The sequence below is a fragment of the Ictidomys tridecemlineatus genome, chromosome 3 (assembly GCF_052094955.1).
Source record: "Ictidomys tridecemlineatus isolate mIctTri1 chromosome 3, mIctTri1.hap1, whole genome shotgun sequence".
Taxonomy (NCBI): domain Eukaryota; kingdom Metazoa; phylum Chordata; class Mammalia; order Rodentia; family Sciuridae; genus Ictidomys; species Ictidomys tridecemlineatus.
In genome coordinates, this window is record NC_135479.1 from 154995739 (window position 1) to 155012144 (window position 16406).

The window sequence follows — 16406 nt, forward strand, 5'->3', positions numbered from 1 at the left end:
ATATATTTATAATATAGGTTAAATGTTTTATATACATAGGGTATGCATGCTCAAATAATTTTTCTGGAGGAATAAGCAATCAAAATCATTTGGACATGGATTATGGGTGATAATGATATACTATTACAGGTTCAGCAATTGTGAACCACTGAACCATTTTGGTGGGGAATACTGATAATGGAGGAGGCTGTGCATGTGTGGGGCAGGGGCTTATGGGAAATCTCTTTATCTTCTGCTCAATTTTGCTATGAACCTACAACTGCTCTAAAAAAAATTCTATTAAAATATTTGGAGATCAAATTTTCAAAGTAGCCTTTTATAAATCCATTAAAATCACATAAAATTTTTTTAAATGGTTAAGAGTAGAACAAAGCTTTCATCAGTTCAACTAAAAAAGTTAAGCACTACTACTTTAAGAATAATCTTTAAGACATTTAAAGAAAATCAACATGAAAATCAGATGGCTTTGAATAGGAATTCTTCAACCTATGAGATACTTGAAGACAGGAATGCTATTTGTGTATCTGCATTCATGCAAGAGATCACTACACATTATATAAAATATTCTCCAATACACTTTTTAAAATAAATTTTAAAACACCCATTTAATTTTGGAGTCTCTGATAGAATAATAAAAGTGTTATGTGTAGATGAATTTTTTAAAAATAAAAATTTTAAATAATCTATGGGCAAAAGGAAGAGGTAGCTGGGCTATGTGGCTCTTAGCTCTACATAGCTAAAATAATCAGGGCATTTCATTATATTTGAATCCTTAAAGGGAACTGGAAAATAATTGTATGGTAAATTAGTTCTACTTTTTAAATAATGACAAATTAGGGTTTTAAATCAAATGGAATATATTTCTATCTTCTGCAATGAATTATATTCTAGTGATGATTCATAGAAGGGCTATTAGCTACCATGCAATTACAGTCAACACTATAGCAACAAGGCTATTATGTTAACACAGACTGTGTGTTCTCCAATTTTAAGGGCAGGAAAAACACAATTTGAAGAACATATTCAGCATTTCTTACACTTCTTTACATTTTATTTGGCCAAAAAGAATGTGGTCTTGATTTGAAGTTTTTGGTTGACATTTGCTGTTTATCAGACATTTCAAGTTTATAACTTCTAAATGAATGAATTAATGAAGGAAACTAAAAAAATAACAGACAACTCAAGTGTTACATGTTGTAACAAAATATCCACAGTCTTGAAATAGTGGACCAGCTTATATATTTTCTTATATAGGCATAGTCACTCAAGTTTTCCAGGTATTTCATTTAAGCTTAGTTTGTGGTTAAAGAGTACTGAGATAAAAATTTAAACACTTTTTTGGTTTATAATAATCTTCATCAGAAGTGGTCATATGGCTCACAATATACACACGTACTCTATGCTAGGCCTTCACCTACTCCACAACTGGTTAGTATGAAGGCCACAGACTCACTAATTTATCTGTAGTAAACATCTGTAGTAAATATTTAAACCATTGCATAAAAATTATAGCACACTAGGCTGGAAAGCTGGAAATTCGGCCAAGCTCAGCACTTGGACTCTGTGATGTAATCATCTAACCAAGCCATCTAAACCATTCAAACACGTGTCTATAAACTTTGACTTTGAAAGAAAAACTATTTGGGAGGGGAATAAAAACTTTTAAAAGATTTTAGATAAGAATAAGAATTCAAAGAATGAAATTTGGGGCCAGGACTAGTTTAACTGAGACAGAATAATATATACAGGAAGCTCAAAGTACTTGAACAGTTGAATGAAAATTTTTAAGTATAAACTTTAGTCACTAAAAGGACTTTATAAATCTCTATTGACTGGCAAGCTCTGGGGCCCAGCATAAAAGGAACTAAAACAACCGCAATAAAGAAAATTCTGTGCAATTCCTTTTTTAAAAATTTTTTTTCCAGCAACTTTTTTTTTTTTTTGGATAATTTATGTAACAGAAGTATATATACAAGATCTTTGTGTTTTCTTTGCCTAATGGAAGAAAAAGAAGAGAATAGATGTGGTATGGCCAGGAGTAATTGTAGAAACAACCTCATGGTGGCTTAAGGCCAACACTGGAAGCAAACATAAGTGGGACCCATTTTGTTAACCTTTCTCCATCTTCTGCTAAAAAGTCAAATATTTTACATGCTTTTAAAATATGAAAAATACAATAGTTCAACCTCCTCTTTCTTATACGGAGATACTAAGCCTATAGAGGTTGAATGGCTTTTCTAAGACTGAAGGATAAACTGATTTTAAAGCCAGTGATAGGGTTAAGTGTTTTTCTTAATTGTGGAGATCACTGGACAGAGTTTAAAAACAAAATCAGGAGACCAAAATCAACAATTCAGTGGAGAAATATCAAAAGTAGAGGAACATTGCCCCTTCCATGTATCTGTCACCTCCTTTTTACAGCAGGCCCTATCCTGGCAGATGACAGAGTCACTTTTAACATCAGCTTTCTTTTCCACACTGCCAGTATTCCGGGATTGGTGAGCCCATACTGACTGCATGCCAGTCATAGGCTATGAAGTCAACATCAAGTGAAAACCATATTTTGACTCTAAAGCAATGATTCAGAGGTACAAAACCCAGTTGTAAGTCCAAAATGTTGCATGCACAAGATCATTTCATCATTACAGCTTAAGTATTCAAAAGAATATGAAGTTTAAGAAAATGATTTTCCTTCTGTTCATGTACTTTTATGCTATGAGACTTGCCACCTAATGAAGTTAATCATAATCAAATAAGTTTCATGACATCTGGTTTAAATGCCTTTGGAAAAACTTGGTAATGAATGGTATTCTGAAGATTCAAAGTCTAAAGAGAAATAAGTGTGATACCACAGAAAGTTCTTAATATAAATGGGCTTCTTATGAAATAAGTAAGGTTTTACTGATTAAGCCAAGGGTCTGGTGAAGAGTTATGCTGGTCATCATCCCTGGAAAACAGAATTAGTAGACTTCAATATCAGTGGTAGAAGCTACCACAGTCAGTCATCTCTGCTAAGGAAAGGGGTCTTTATGATAAGAATTTTACACTCTGCTTGGAGAGGAAAGGGAAAGAGTCTTTGCTTTCAGTTAATGGAACAGACTGTCTGCGTTATTTCCTTTCCTCCTTTGCAGTCAAAATTCTTAGAACACATGAAAATTTATGAGTTCTTCTTCAAAATCTAGATCATGCATACAGTAATTATTTAAATTAAAGTGGGTCCAGGTTATTAATAGAACCTATCAGCTTCTATTGGAAGCAACATTTATAAAGAATACAAATAATAAAAGGGCAACTAGAGGAAAGAAAGGACAAAATATAAAAGTACAATGCTGACCTTAAATGAAAAATTACAATGACTGTGTAAAATCATTGGCCATAAGGGAGTTGAAAAACAGTAAACAAATGTAAGATTCAGGTTTCCCACCTCTTCTGTTAAGTGGGATAAACAAAACAATTACCAACTGAAATACTTTTATAAATACTAGTCTTCTCCAATCGTTTTTATCACAAAATTTCCAGAGAATTGTGACACCAAGAGACAACAAGTTTTATCTTCTTATAGCAAGTTCACCTTTACTGACTAAAATGAGTAAAGAGGAAGACACAATTGTCACAACTTTCTTTGATTCAATACTGAAAGAAATAAATGTTAAAATTATTATGCTGATGTTTAACTTATCTACATTGGATATTTTACTAAGATGCTCTCAACCTCTGCAATACATTAGTTTTAATTGTGATTTTTCATTATCCAGTTTTATTCTCAGATGTATCAGTGTTTTTGTTCTAGAGGTCATCTTGAAATTTTTCAAAAGTGTGTCAACTGACATTTTAACTCAGCTTATTGACAAGAAGGGACAAACAAAACAAATGAACTAGCCTCATTTTTTGACTCATGAAATCATAAATTGTTACTCACTTAGGACAAATTACTATTACATGACTCCTTTAGAGGAGCGAGACTTTTAATAACAGCTGCTCCAGGATTAAAGTTGGTTTGGGCTGCTGTTCAGAAGAAACAACTCAGTTGTCAAGCAAGTGTAAAATACTAAGTGGCTGTGTCCATGTTTATAAAATTATCCACTTAGGAAGCTTCCTTTGCAGAATAGAAACAGCATGGTTGTGTTAAACACTGCAAACATTCAGGATAGGAGAATTAGTAGAAATTCTGGAAAACAGAATTAGTAGACCTCAATATCAGTGGTAGAAGCTACCACAGTCAGTCATCTCTGACTGTGGTAGTTCAGGTTATTCAACCTGAGAAAATTTAAATATTAATAAGTATTTTGAAAAATAAGATGCTTGTATAAGAAGATGCTGAGGACATTCCTAATGCCCTGTGTCTTGATTCTTGGTGTTTGACTGTTGTAATCATGCTAATGAGTTCCATGTTACTAATCAGCAGGAAGAAATAGAAAAGAAAAACAATGGAAAGAGGTGAAGGGCAGATCAGAATAGAATAATTTGGGGAGAGAACATAAAATCCACTAAGAAAAAAAAATCAAGGAAAAATAGTACAATACATCAGAAGGGGCAAGGGAGATGCTAGCTGATTTAAACGCTGCAATTTTGGTGTCGGTCCTAAATCAGGAATTAGTTTTCTTTAGTTACAAAAAACAAATCCAGAAATGCTTTTGCATTATAAATTAGAAGAAAGATTCTAATAGGGAATATTTTAACTGATTAGTATGGAATAATATTTACTGTTAGCATGCATATTCCTATTTTAAAAGTATATAATGACTAGAGCTAAGAATTTATCCTATGTAAAGTAGGAAGCCATAGGTAAGTGGAACTTACTTAGGAGGGAAAAAAAGAAAAAAGAATAACAATGGGTGCATTCCTGTTTGCTACTGACCCTCTTCAGTTGTTGTTGTAACTGTTCCCTCATGGACTCAGGACAATTGTCCAGCTGGGTCTTCTGCTCGGAGTAAAGCTCCTGAAGCCTCTCTAGTTTTTCCCTTTCAGCATCAAGCTTTACCTTCTCCTGAAGTTCAGAAATCAGAAAATAGAATAGAAATTACCTTCATACCCCAAGCAGAGTGTTAGCAAACATTTCCAAGAATAACACAAAAATACACAAACTCTAGATATTCTATGAATGTAGAAACACAGCTCGTTAGTGATTTCAATAAAGGGATATAAGTGGAAGTTAAGTCAAAGGGACCCAGATTGTTGCATTCTCAAAACAGCCCATTTAATTGGGTATTGACAATGACCCACCCTTCCTTCCTTCCCTCCTTCCTGCCACCCTGTTACAAAAGCAGGGAAGCAATAGTTACGATTGAATGTTGGTCCATGGCCAAAAAAGTACAAAAGAAATGCCAACCAAATTCAGAAGCTAGCCTTGCAAAAATCACTTGTCAGGGAATAGACAAGAAAAAGCGGGCATTTATTTACATCAAAGTACTATCCCATGGTTCTATCTGCTCAAGGCATTTATTTGCTAAGCAAGTTCTAGAAATATGCTCTCAGGTCAAAGTCTCGCTATGTGCACTAGTTGATACCAGGGTCATCTGATATAGTTCTAGCTATTTGAAAAGCTTTAGAAGCTTAAGCAATGAAAAAATCTTATCTCAGGGAGAGCATCCAATTCAAGGTTTGAGAGAACTGGTACAAATGTAACACTGACAAAACAGCAAGGGGAAGGGTTAGGAGGCAGTTTGGACACAGCACAACTGTGACATTGTGGAAACATAGACTTCCTTAAAATGAATGGCATAAAAACGAAACATGAAAAACACAAACTGTGAAATAAAGGAGAGACATCAGGAGAGAGAAGAGCAGAACAAGAAGGTAGCACTAAATCCCTGCCAAGCCACACATGCCAAAGTGACCCTAGACACACTCCAGGATATAACAGGTCCATACTGTAGCAACATGCTTATCCTGACTTGGTGCCCACCCCTTAAATGGAAAAATAAAACTTCAATTCTTTTAGTGCCAGTCTTGTCAACTTGTGATGCTCTGAACACTTTAAAGCAAATTTTAGGCATGAGTCTCTCCATGTGTAACTCTTTCATCCCAAAGTAAAGCATTTTATGCAGCACTATGATGATTTGATGATCACCTTACTTTTCTTATGTTCCCTCTATAGAAACTGGTAGAAAGAAAACTAGCTTCTGAACATATCACAGAAGAAATTTTTAAAGGATAAAGTTCTAAAATAGCCCTATCAAATTATCCCTACTCTGATTTCTTAATCCAAATAGTCATGATTTCCTGTTAGCACACATTTGGATTCTTGACAATGAATCTAAAACTGTATGACACTCAATACCTATAATAGCTCACTTAAGCCTCCATTTTTTACTTAATTTTAAAATTTCCAGATTATTTGAAGAATATTTATTTAAGTTGTAGTTTTTTCTCCCCAAATAATTAAGTCCAGAAATAATAAACTTGAGAATTCTGCTTCATATATAAATAAAAAATGATTCTACAACAATTTAAATCCTCTACAAAGAAAGTTTGTCCAATATTTAATGGGAAGTTTGTTCAGTGTGCACACCTATTGAGCAAGAGCTGGAGAACTCAAGGGTTCAGTTAATGGGAAAAAAAGAATTCCAAAAAGTTAATCCATAGGAAAACTGAATATAGTAGTACCTCAATGTAATCATTTAGCCTTTGGTTTCAGAATTGTTTTCCTCTAAATAAAACCAACAATACAGAATACCTGTTGACTTCTGGCTAAGAAAATGTATTATTTTCTCTATATATGGACCAAAGATTGCCCGATTTACACAACAAGAGAATTTTATCCCCAAAGAGTCCGATTTCTAAATATGGTATCATCAGATTTTGCCACAATTTTAATTCTAAACAGGAAATTTAAAAATAAATAATCATCACAATTAAATACCACAGGTGGAAAGCCCTAAAGTTCTGTTTACAGAAAACATTGATGCAGTATGAGAACTATGGAAAGCCACTGCCCTAAAACATGATCTCAAACCTTGAAGAAATTACCAAAGTAGAGCTCTGAGGCTTTCATTTTTTTTAAATCATTAATAATGAACACAAATAAACAACTAATAAAAAAAATACCTCATGTTTACACAGTGCCTTCCTTCTGAGGTGCTCAAAGCGTTTCGCAATCCCATACAAGGGGGCAGTTAAGAGAATTATGCAAGCAAGCACCATGAGGCCTTCTGCAGCTTCTCTGTGGTTTTTCACTAATGCTGTGAGCAGCACCTGGTCTCAGAGCAAAAGCTCAGTGGGGCCAAAGTGAGGGCAAAGGAAGTGAAAGGGGAAGGATGCGAGAAGGACTAGTGGCAGGTGGGCTGCGTCATAAATCACAGAGGACCACAGAGGTGAGATTATCCCTGTGAGAGCCAGAAGTGGAACAACTTCCAGCCAGAAGGAAATTGATATTCCTCTCTTCTATTTATCATGCAGGAAGTTTTCAAAGGAAAATTAGCTGGAGGCAAACATTTAATGAGAGGAGAAACCTCACTGTCTCTAGTGAAGGTAAAATACATGGATGAACTAGATAGCACTGGATGGTTTAGGGATTCTTGATTTTTACACATAAAATATGAAGACTGAGTTATTCTCTTTCTACAGATTACAACTGGTAAACTCACCTATCCCAACTACTATAGATACAACTATAGATGAAATTTTCCAAACATCAAAGTAGGAGAGAACATCATTTTTTTTCAAGATTCAAAAGTGTATGTTCAGGAAATAGGTGGATTTAAATGCATTTTTAGTAGATTTAACAAATTTCACTTTGTTGAAGAAATGTAAGTATAAGGAATTGGAGTACTCTGGAACAATACAGATGTACAAGGGGATATTAACAAAACAGGAATAGAAAGGGACTTCCCTAGATACAAGCTGCTTCTTTTTTTGCCTTGCCTTGTCTTCCTGATGTACTGGCAAGTCCAGCTGGATCACAAACTTATTGTGAGATTCTGCCTATTTTGTATATTTAAGACTAATATTCCTAAAGTTCTATAGCTATACATGGCCAATGATAAATTTCTCAGGGACAAATTAAAGTATAAACCAGTATGTAAAATCGTTATATACAGTTGTCCCTAAGTGTCTTTAAGGAATTTTAATTTCTGGGATTCCCAAGGATACCAAAATCTGTGAAGGCTCAAGTTCTTCATATAAAGTGTCATAAAATTTGCATATAACCTATATATAAATCTTTCTACATACCTTAAACCATCTCTAAATTGCTTATAACACCTAATACAATGTAAATGCTATATAAATTGCTATTATCCTGCCTTGTTTAGGGAATAATGAAAAGTGTATACATGCTCAGTATGGATTTTTTTAAAAAATATTTTTGATCCATGGTTAGTTGAACTGGTGAATGCAGAATCCAAGCAAACAGATGGCTCACTGTGCTTGCTTTCATAGTGATATGTCTGTTCATTTATTCAACAAAGATTAAAAGAAGAACAGAGGCAGAGAAAGGAGGAAATTTTAGCATTCTCCTTATATCGCACAGTTCTATTAGATTTGTGATTCCCAACCCTAACTGCACACTAGAATAACCTGAGGTTTTACATATACAACGTTCCAGGCACCTGTACTGATTGGGTCACAAATATGGAGCATAAAGACCGTCACAAGCATTCTAAAAATCTTTCCAAGTTTAACACCAGGTAGCCAGGTTGAGAACTACTGACAGCCACCAGAGATTACGTGAGTGACAGGGCAATTATGACTTGATTTTTTTAAATGTTGACACAAGACATTAATTCAAGATCCATCAAAAATTGTTCTTAGTACCTAGTGCCATTTCTTCATAGGATAAAAGCCCTTTATTGCAAGTAGTATTCCAACTGTAAATTGTTTTACATTCAAATTAAATGCAGCTAGTAAATTAGTAAATCAAGAGATGATAGGTTTCAAGTTCAGATGCAGAGTGCCTGCCTGATGTAATAATTAGGAGTGGTTATAAGTTTACCTTAAATAATTTGAACTTTTTTATATCCAAGAATTGCCAATAATCTCGAATGAATAAATGTCCAAGGCTCATCATAGGATTATTTATTTTGCCAGATCTTTGGGTTAGAAGACAATAAAGAAGTTTTCTCAGTAGTATTCTTGAAGGAAGAAACTAAAACTTAACTTTCTGACTCTCTGTGAATTCCAATGATACACACACAAAAAATTCTTTAATACCAACGTAAGAATCGTTTTATCATATCTAAGCATGAAATACTAAGCAGATGGTTCAAGGTTATCCTGAAAAGAGGCTTAACTTATTAGCTTGAAGGACTGCCAGGTAAAAGAGAGGACACCTTTCACTGAATTTGAATTTCAGATGAATAAGAAATGATCTTTTAATGTAAATATGTTCCAAATATTGTCTGGGACATACATATAAAAAAATCTTATTTTCTGTTTATCTAAAATTGAAACATAACTGTGCTTCCTGTTCATGAAACTCTGACTTAGGTTGGGAACAGATGCAGCAATGTGTTAAAATTTGTAGTCCCTAAGTCATTATTTTTAGGGAAAGTCAACCCAAAGTCCTCTCCATATCCTAATAATCCCTTTTCTTTAAGTTATTATGCAAGGCAGACATCCCCATAGATGAGTCATCTATCTTAGATCTGTAAGTACTAATCTGATTTTTTTTCCGTTTTTGCAGTGCTGTGGATCAAACTCAGAGCCTCACACATACTAGGCTCTACCACTGAGATACAATTATAGCCCTAAAACTTTTTTCCCACAATTTTTAAAATTGGTGAATTATAATTGTACATAATGGTGGGATTTATTGTTACTCATTCATAATGTACACAATATAGCAATATAATTTGGCCAATATCTTTCACCAGTATTTTCCCTTTTTCTCTTATGCTGACTTTAATTCTTTAGGATTAATACTTAGGAGTGGTATAGCTTGGTCATATAATGGTTCCGGGCCTAATCTTTTAAGGGACCACCATACTGATTTCCATAGTGGTTGTACTTTTACAATCCCATCAACAGTGTAAAATATTACTTATTCTCCACATCCTCACCAGCATTTATTATTGTTTGTATTATTGATGAATGTCATTATGATTGGTGTGAGATGAAATCTCAGTGTAGGTTTTATTCACATTTCCCTAAATTCTGTGAAGAATTTCTAATTCTGTGAAGAATGTCATTGGTATTTTGATGGGGATTGCATTGAATCTCTATTTTGCTTTTGGTAGTGTGGTCACTTTAACAGTATTAATTCTGCTTATCTATGAATATGGGAGGTCTTTCCATCTTCTGGTGCCTTCTTCAATGTTCTTTAGTTTTCATTGTAGAGGGCTTTTACCTCCTTGGTTAGATTTATTCCTAGGGTTTTTTATTTGTTTTTGAGGCTATTGTGAATGAAATTGCTGAAACTATTTTAAACAGCTTTATTGAAATATAATTGATGAAATATAGTTGATGCATAAAAAATTTATGTTTAATGTATTGATTTTGATGATTTGTATATATGCATATACCATGATTTAAGGTTTAGAAGTGTTTTCAATTTCAGGATATTCTGAATTTTATGCAGATAGCATTGTTCATATTGCACATATTAAATGGCATTTCCAATGAGATCTGGGGCAATACCCTTTAATAAAACATATTACTATTTCTGTAGCTACACTTATAAAAGTCAATTTTACAAGACACGTTTTCTCCAAAATCTTTTCAGGTTTTGTACAAAGGAAAGATATGGACCCATGTCAACAAATTGGGAATCCATTGATTTTCCTTAAAGAGGTACATCCTTCTATCTATTTCTGAGGATATTTTTTCCTTTGGCTTTGACATTTTAATTACACAATTGATGAATGTTTACTGTAGAAAAAAAATGGCAAATCAGAACACTGGAGACTTATGAAATAAGCAACCATCAGAAAAAATAACCTCCATCTGGAATCCTCTTGATTTAATCCCCAAATCCCACGATATAGTTCCACTTCCTCTAGCCAGGGAGCTAACTTTGAAATGTAAGAAAGAGGCACGGGAAGGGCTGGGTCCTTGGCAAATGCTTTGCACTTGGGAGGCACGAACACTTGTTGAGGAATGTGGGCCAGGCTCACTGCCTTCCCCTGGCTCTGAAGGAAGGGGGGGGGGAGTAACAGGTACTTGGGCAAGATAGTCATGGAGAATACGGTTTAACTACTTAGTAATTAAGTATGTAGAAAAACTAGGAAGTTTTTGCTTATGTAGAAAAACTAGGAAGTCAAAAATTTCAGACTTCACTTAGGAATATATCATATGGAGAATAATCTAACCTTCAGTTCACAGTTAATTCTGGGTAGCTAAACAAGCGTGCAGGCCAGAGTGACTATGAAATATCACAAGATATCCACGTGAAGACATAAAATATTTACAAAAGGATGGCTTAAGCTTTATGATTAACATCTGGGTAATGGAAAGACTTCAGTAAGAGGATGGAAGCAGAACCTTTCTTTAAGCATTTTATTTGATTTTGGCACAACTGACTTTTGATTTTTATGTGCTAAAGGAGCATAGATGAAACAGATAATCCAAACCTAGCAGAAACTGAAAAACTATTTTTAGTTTTGAATTTTTAATGTAGTCAGAAACAGACAACCTGTCTTATGAAAGAAAACCTATATAAATAGATGTACACGTCTGTACTTTCTCAGAAGGTACTAAAATTGGGCTTTGCCCTTGGAGTGAGGAGTGGCAGTGAAGGGAAGACTTTGCCGGAACTGGGCTTCATGGGCTGGTAGCTTCCCTAACTCTGTCAACAAACCATTAAACTAAAACAGAAAACTAGGCCAGTGGTAACATTCTCTTCTCCTTTCACTTGATGGTCTCTTCACTTAGTGCTTCACTAAATAAACATCCCCTCTGAGTTTATGCTCAAATCAGACACTCATATTTGTTCAGGATTTATTCATGTTTATACTGGAGATATGGCTACTACCTGAGAATACAGCACACAGGGGGCATTTAACTTGAAGTCACACGGAAACAGGCTTAGTCATGCTTGTGACAGCAAAAGGCCAGCCCACAGAACCTCTGGTAAAATGTTCAATAAATATATAATAAAATACCTTGTCTATATTTGATATTGTATATATAATTATGTCTATGGTTTGTATTTTATGTGACATAATGAATGGTAATCACATATAATATGTATTAATTTTTACCAAATATTTGAAATAAAATTAGTTCCAAATCCACTAAAAAAAAAAAAATAGCATTAAAGACCATTGTCAAGAACCAAGGAAACACTGCCAATAATTTTACACTGAGATTTAAGTTCTGAAGCTACAGGCCTTGTCTACAAAAAACTAGGGACAAGATGACAGGATGTACTATCAACATTTAAACTGGAACTTGCCCAGCAGGGATATCTTTTCAGGTTTTGCTCTTCTCATTCCACAGTTTATATCTGACCACAGCAACAGGTGTATGGAAAGGGAAACGTGATCCAAAGGGCAAAGGCCACTTCCTCCTTCTGTCTTACGCTCTGACTTGACTGGCAATGTGATTACAGGGCCCCTGGCATGTGCACTTGGGCAGCTCACAGCAGCTGTCCTGAAACTTGGCCACACATAGCTCTTTTGGCAGGTGTTTGGCTCTGTGTTTCTGCAATGCCCAGCCTGGCCCAGCCGTTAGCAGGAGAATCCAAGGACAATATTCCCAAAGCGTACTAGGCAGTATTTTGGCACCTACTACAGGATGGATAAACAGTGGATCACAATGCCTTCTTCTATTTCACAGGCTAGAGGGGAAAACAAATATTCAGTACTCCCAAAACAAACGTAAATTATAAAATATGAAAAATAAAAGGTCTGAAAAGAACAGCCGTGAGAATATAATCTCAACTAGAAAGATCTGGAAAAGCTTTTCTAAAAAACGAACAGAGAACCTTAGCCCTGAAAGCAGAGACAATGAAACCATGGAGTGTGGAGAAGGAAATCCCAGGCAGGAGAAAGAGTGTGAAGGACCAAGGGTGATGGGATGGGATCGAGGATGGATCTTAGAACAAATAAAACGAAGGCCAAGGCAAGGATGGTATGAAGTATGGGAAAGGTGGTGACAGAAAGACTAGTGACAGATTACAGCTGGGAATTTAGATTTACATAGGGTACAATGGGGCACAATCCAGAGTGTTATACTGAAAGATTTCTATTCTCTAATTTGTTTTCTTTCTTTCTTCTTCTTCTCCTTTTTTTTTTTTTAAATCACCATGTTTCATTTGCTGCAAATAGATTGGAAGGGAAACATTGAAAAAGGACTAAAGAGACCTCAATGATTTAGGAAAGAATGCAGTTAGTGGACATGTGGAAACACTGAAGTAATTGAGATGTACTTTGGTAATCAGCTGTATGTGATGGAGAAAAGAAATGTCAAGATCAATTTCTAGATTTCTGTTTGAACCCATCGGAGGGCAGAGATGCAATTTCCTAGACTGAGAAGACTGGACCATGACCAGTTTGGGCCAGGTTGTTGTGGGAAGGCAAGCAGAAAGTCAAGATCAGACTTTAGCTATGGATGCATTCAATGGGAAATAACTGTGCAGTGTCTTGAGTAGAGATGTCAGGGGACTGCAGGATGAGTCAGAAGTTCAGAAAAGCATCAAGAGCTAGAGACATGTGTATGATCAGAGAGAGAAGAGTAATAGAAGGAAAACCATAAGAGGGTGATGCACAGAGCAAAGATGAGGAGGAGGGAGAAAGAGCCGAGGATAGGAGCTGTCCTCTCTAGTGAATGCTGCTCAGGAGTATGATCACAAGAGAACTGAAAAGCAACCAGTCGCCTGGGAAGCACTGAGTCCTTCCGTAGTCAGTCTTCAAATGAGAAAACTATTGGATTAGTGGAGGTTTAAGCCAACTGCAATGAAAAGAAAGGTTAATTTGAAAATGAAGGAGAAGAGAGATAGTGTACCCATAAAATTGTTTGAAAAGTTTATCTATGGCAAAAAGGGGAGAGATAAAGTAGAAATTTATTTTCATATTATAGGATAGTAGCTCATTTTTAAATGACAATAATTTTTTTAATGATACTGGTGGCATGACAACATCAGAGTGCAACAAACTCTCAGGGTTTGTGCAGAAGGACTGATTGAAGGCTTGAGAAAGGGGGATGGGATGGCACTCCTAGCACATCCATAAGGACTGATCTTTGATGGGACTGGATGCTTCCAATTTCTCACTGAAGCAGGTGGTGAGATCATTTCTAAGCCAGTGGGAGGAAAATGGGCCAGAGATTTGAAGAAAGTGAAGGTACAAAATAGCTACGTCATAAAATGGCAGAACAAGCTTATGTGAGAATCATAACCATGCTGCCAAGCAGTGCTGAGTCTCTATTTAAGACTGTTTTTCAAGAACAGTGTAATATCATCTAGTCCAGCTTTTGTTTCCACTCCCCTCATCACTTTCTGGAGCCCCTTACCCAAAGCCAGTTTCTACCATTTTTCACACTATGTGATGACAGACAATAATAATTCCACCTGCTGAGACCATCTAATCCCCCAACAGCTGCATGAGCGAGTACTACACTTTAGGCCCCTGCAGTCCTCTTTCCTTGCATAGCTTCTGTCAAGCCACCAAAACAAAACAGAAGGGATGGGGGTGGCTTCTTCGCCTGTTTCTGCTTATGTTCCTGAAGTTCTTCTCTACCTTGGGTCTGGAAAACATGGCAATTTCCTCAGGAAGTGAGATTTAGCATTGACTCAACTTGCGTCACTTTTTTGCAGAATTGATACTCATGATGGACAAATAGAATTTGTAGGCTGTGCCATTAGTGAGCTATACAGAGTCAAACAACTAGATGCGCAAGGCAGAGGATTCACGGGGAGCGCAATACCTCATTCCTATGTCCCACAAACTTTTCAACATGACATAAACAGTAAAACTTTACAGCAGCATTATTTAAGTAGTATTCACTAATATATGGTATTAATGCCACAGTATGAATACTAATGCTATAACACTATAGTATTGATATAATGCTATATAGTATGGCTAATTTACTAATGCTACTGTATTAGTAAATACTCCTTGAATTAAGCAATACTGTTGTAAACTAATAAATGCCCAAACAAGACATCTGATGCCTCCATCAAAAGTTTCTAGCTGTATTGCTGGGCACGTCGGCACATGCCTATAATCCCAGTAACTTGGGAGGCTGAGGCAGGAGGATTGTGAGTTCAAAGCCAGCCTCAGCAAGAGCAAGTCACTAAGCAACTCAGTGAGACCCTGTCTCTAAACAAAATACAAAATAGGGCTGGGGATGTGGGTCAGTGGTTGAGTGCCCCTGAGTTCAGTCCCCAATACTCCACCTCTCACAAAATGTTTCTGACTATATCAATGCAGAATCTGAAAAACATAAGCTATTAAATGAATCCCACTGCACTGCAGATTTAGAAAACCAATCCTTTGACTTGCTGTGATTTTCTAAAGAAAAACATACTGACTACTCAAATAGATTTTTTACTATTTCAAAGGCTGGAGGTAGAAAGAGCACACATGAAGTTTAATATGATGGACTGGAAGTCCAGCATGAGGAAGTAACCTCTTGAGCTAAAGCCAATCCCACAAAGTTTAATGTGAAGCTGTGCACAAAAATTGATGTGTAGTTTTTAACGCAACTTCCATTTCTGACAATATCATTTTGAGCTCATTCTCTGGCACCAAGATCAAATGCCCTTATTTATAGGCTCAAACACATAAGAGCCTAAAAAGGAAGTCACATTCAGCAGAAATTCTTTCCACACATGACCATTAGTATTTACTCAAATAGGAACATTTTACTTTTTCTCAGCTTAGTGGAGAACATGATGGGTAAGAAAAAAATGTGCTAAAGCTCATTTGCTTTTTATTTTCTAAAATCAAAATTTTATTTTTAATATCAGGTTTAGTTAGCTGTAGCTAAATCATAATGAAAGAAATTTATAATATTCTCAGAGGGAAGGAAAAATTGAAACAGACAAACTAACATCTAGAATTCTAAAATCTGCAGGTAATTTTCCATATTTCCCCTAGTAGATATCAGCTAACATACAGGTTTGTGGCCCAAAATATATACATAAGACCTCATCCAAGCTAAGTGTCACTGTGTCTCATAGACAATTTTCACTTGGCAGTGTGTGAGAACCCCCTGAAAACTTCAACATATTTTTCAAAGAGCAGTGCACTTGCATTGGAGACAATAGCAAGGCAAGACAGGTAAGATGAATGGCTCCCATTTATCTTTTTAATAGAAAGGAAAATAAAAAAAAAAAGAGGCAACCTTATTTGAATATGCCAAAGCCTACCTTACAGGGCAACAGTGATTAAGAAAAAAAAAAAAAAAAAGCTCATTATACTTTAAAGAAAAAATTCTTCTAAAAATGAAACAGAAAAGCTGATGGAAAAGTAAAAAGCAACTCACCTCAAATAGAATGAGCTGCCATGAAATATCAGATTGCA

General features: G+C 35.5%; 1 protein-coding gene across 21 annotated transcripts in view; it reads right to left on the reverse strand.

Moving 5' to 3' along the window:
- The window catches only part of Phldb2 (pleckstrin homology like domain family B member 2), a 198633-nt gene that overhangs the window by 34281 nt on the left and 147946 nt on the right, over positions 1–16406 (reverse strand). For 18 of the 21 annotated variants that reach the window (XM_078044245.1, XM_021720659.3, XM_021720658.3 and 15 more), the window contains one exon: positions 4859–4987. The exons of the other annotated variants lie outside the window; for them this stretch is intronic. In XM_078044245.1, the coding sequence (XP_077900371.1) occupies positions 4859–4987 (129 nt within the window). The remainder of the gene's footprint in view (positions 1–4858; positions 4988–16406) is intronic. 21 annotated transcript variants of the gene reach the window in all.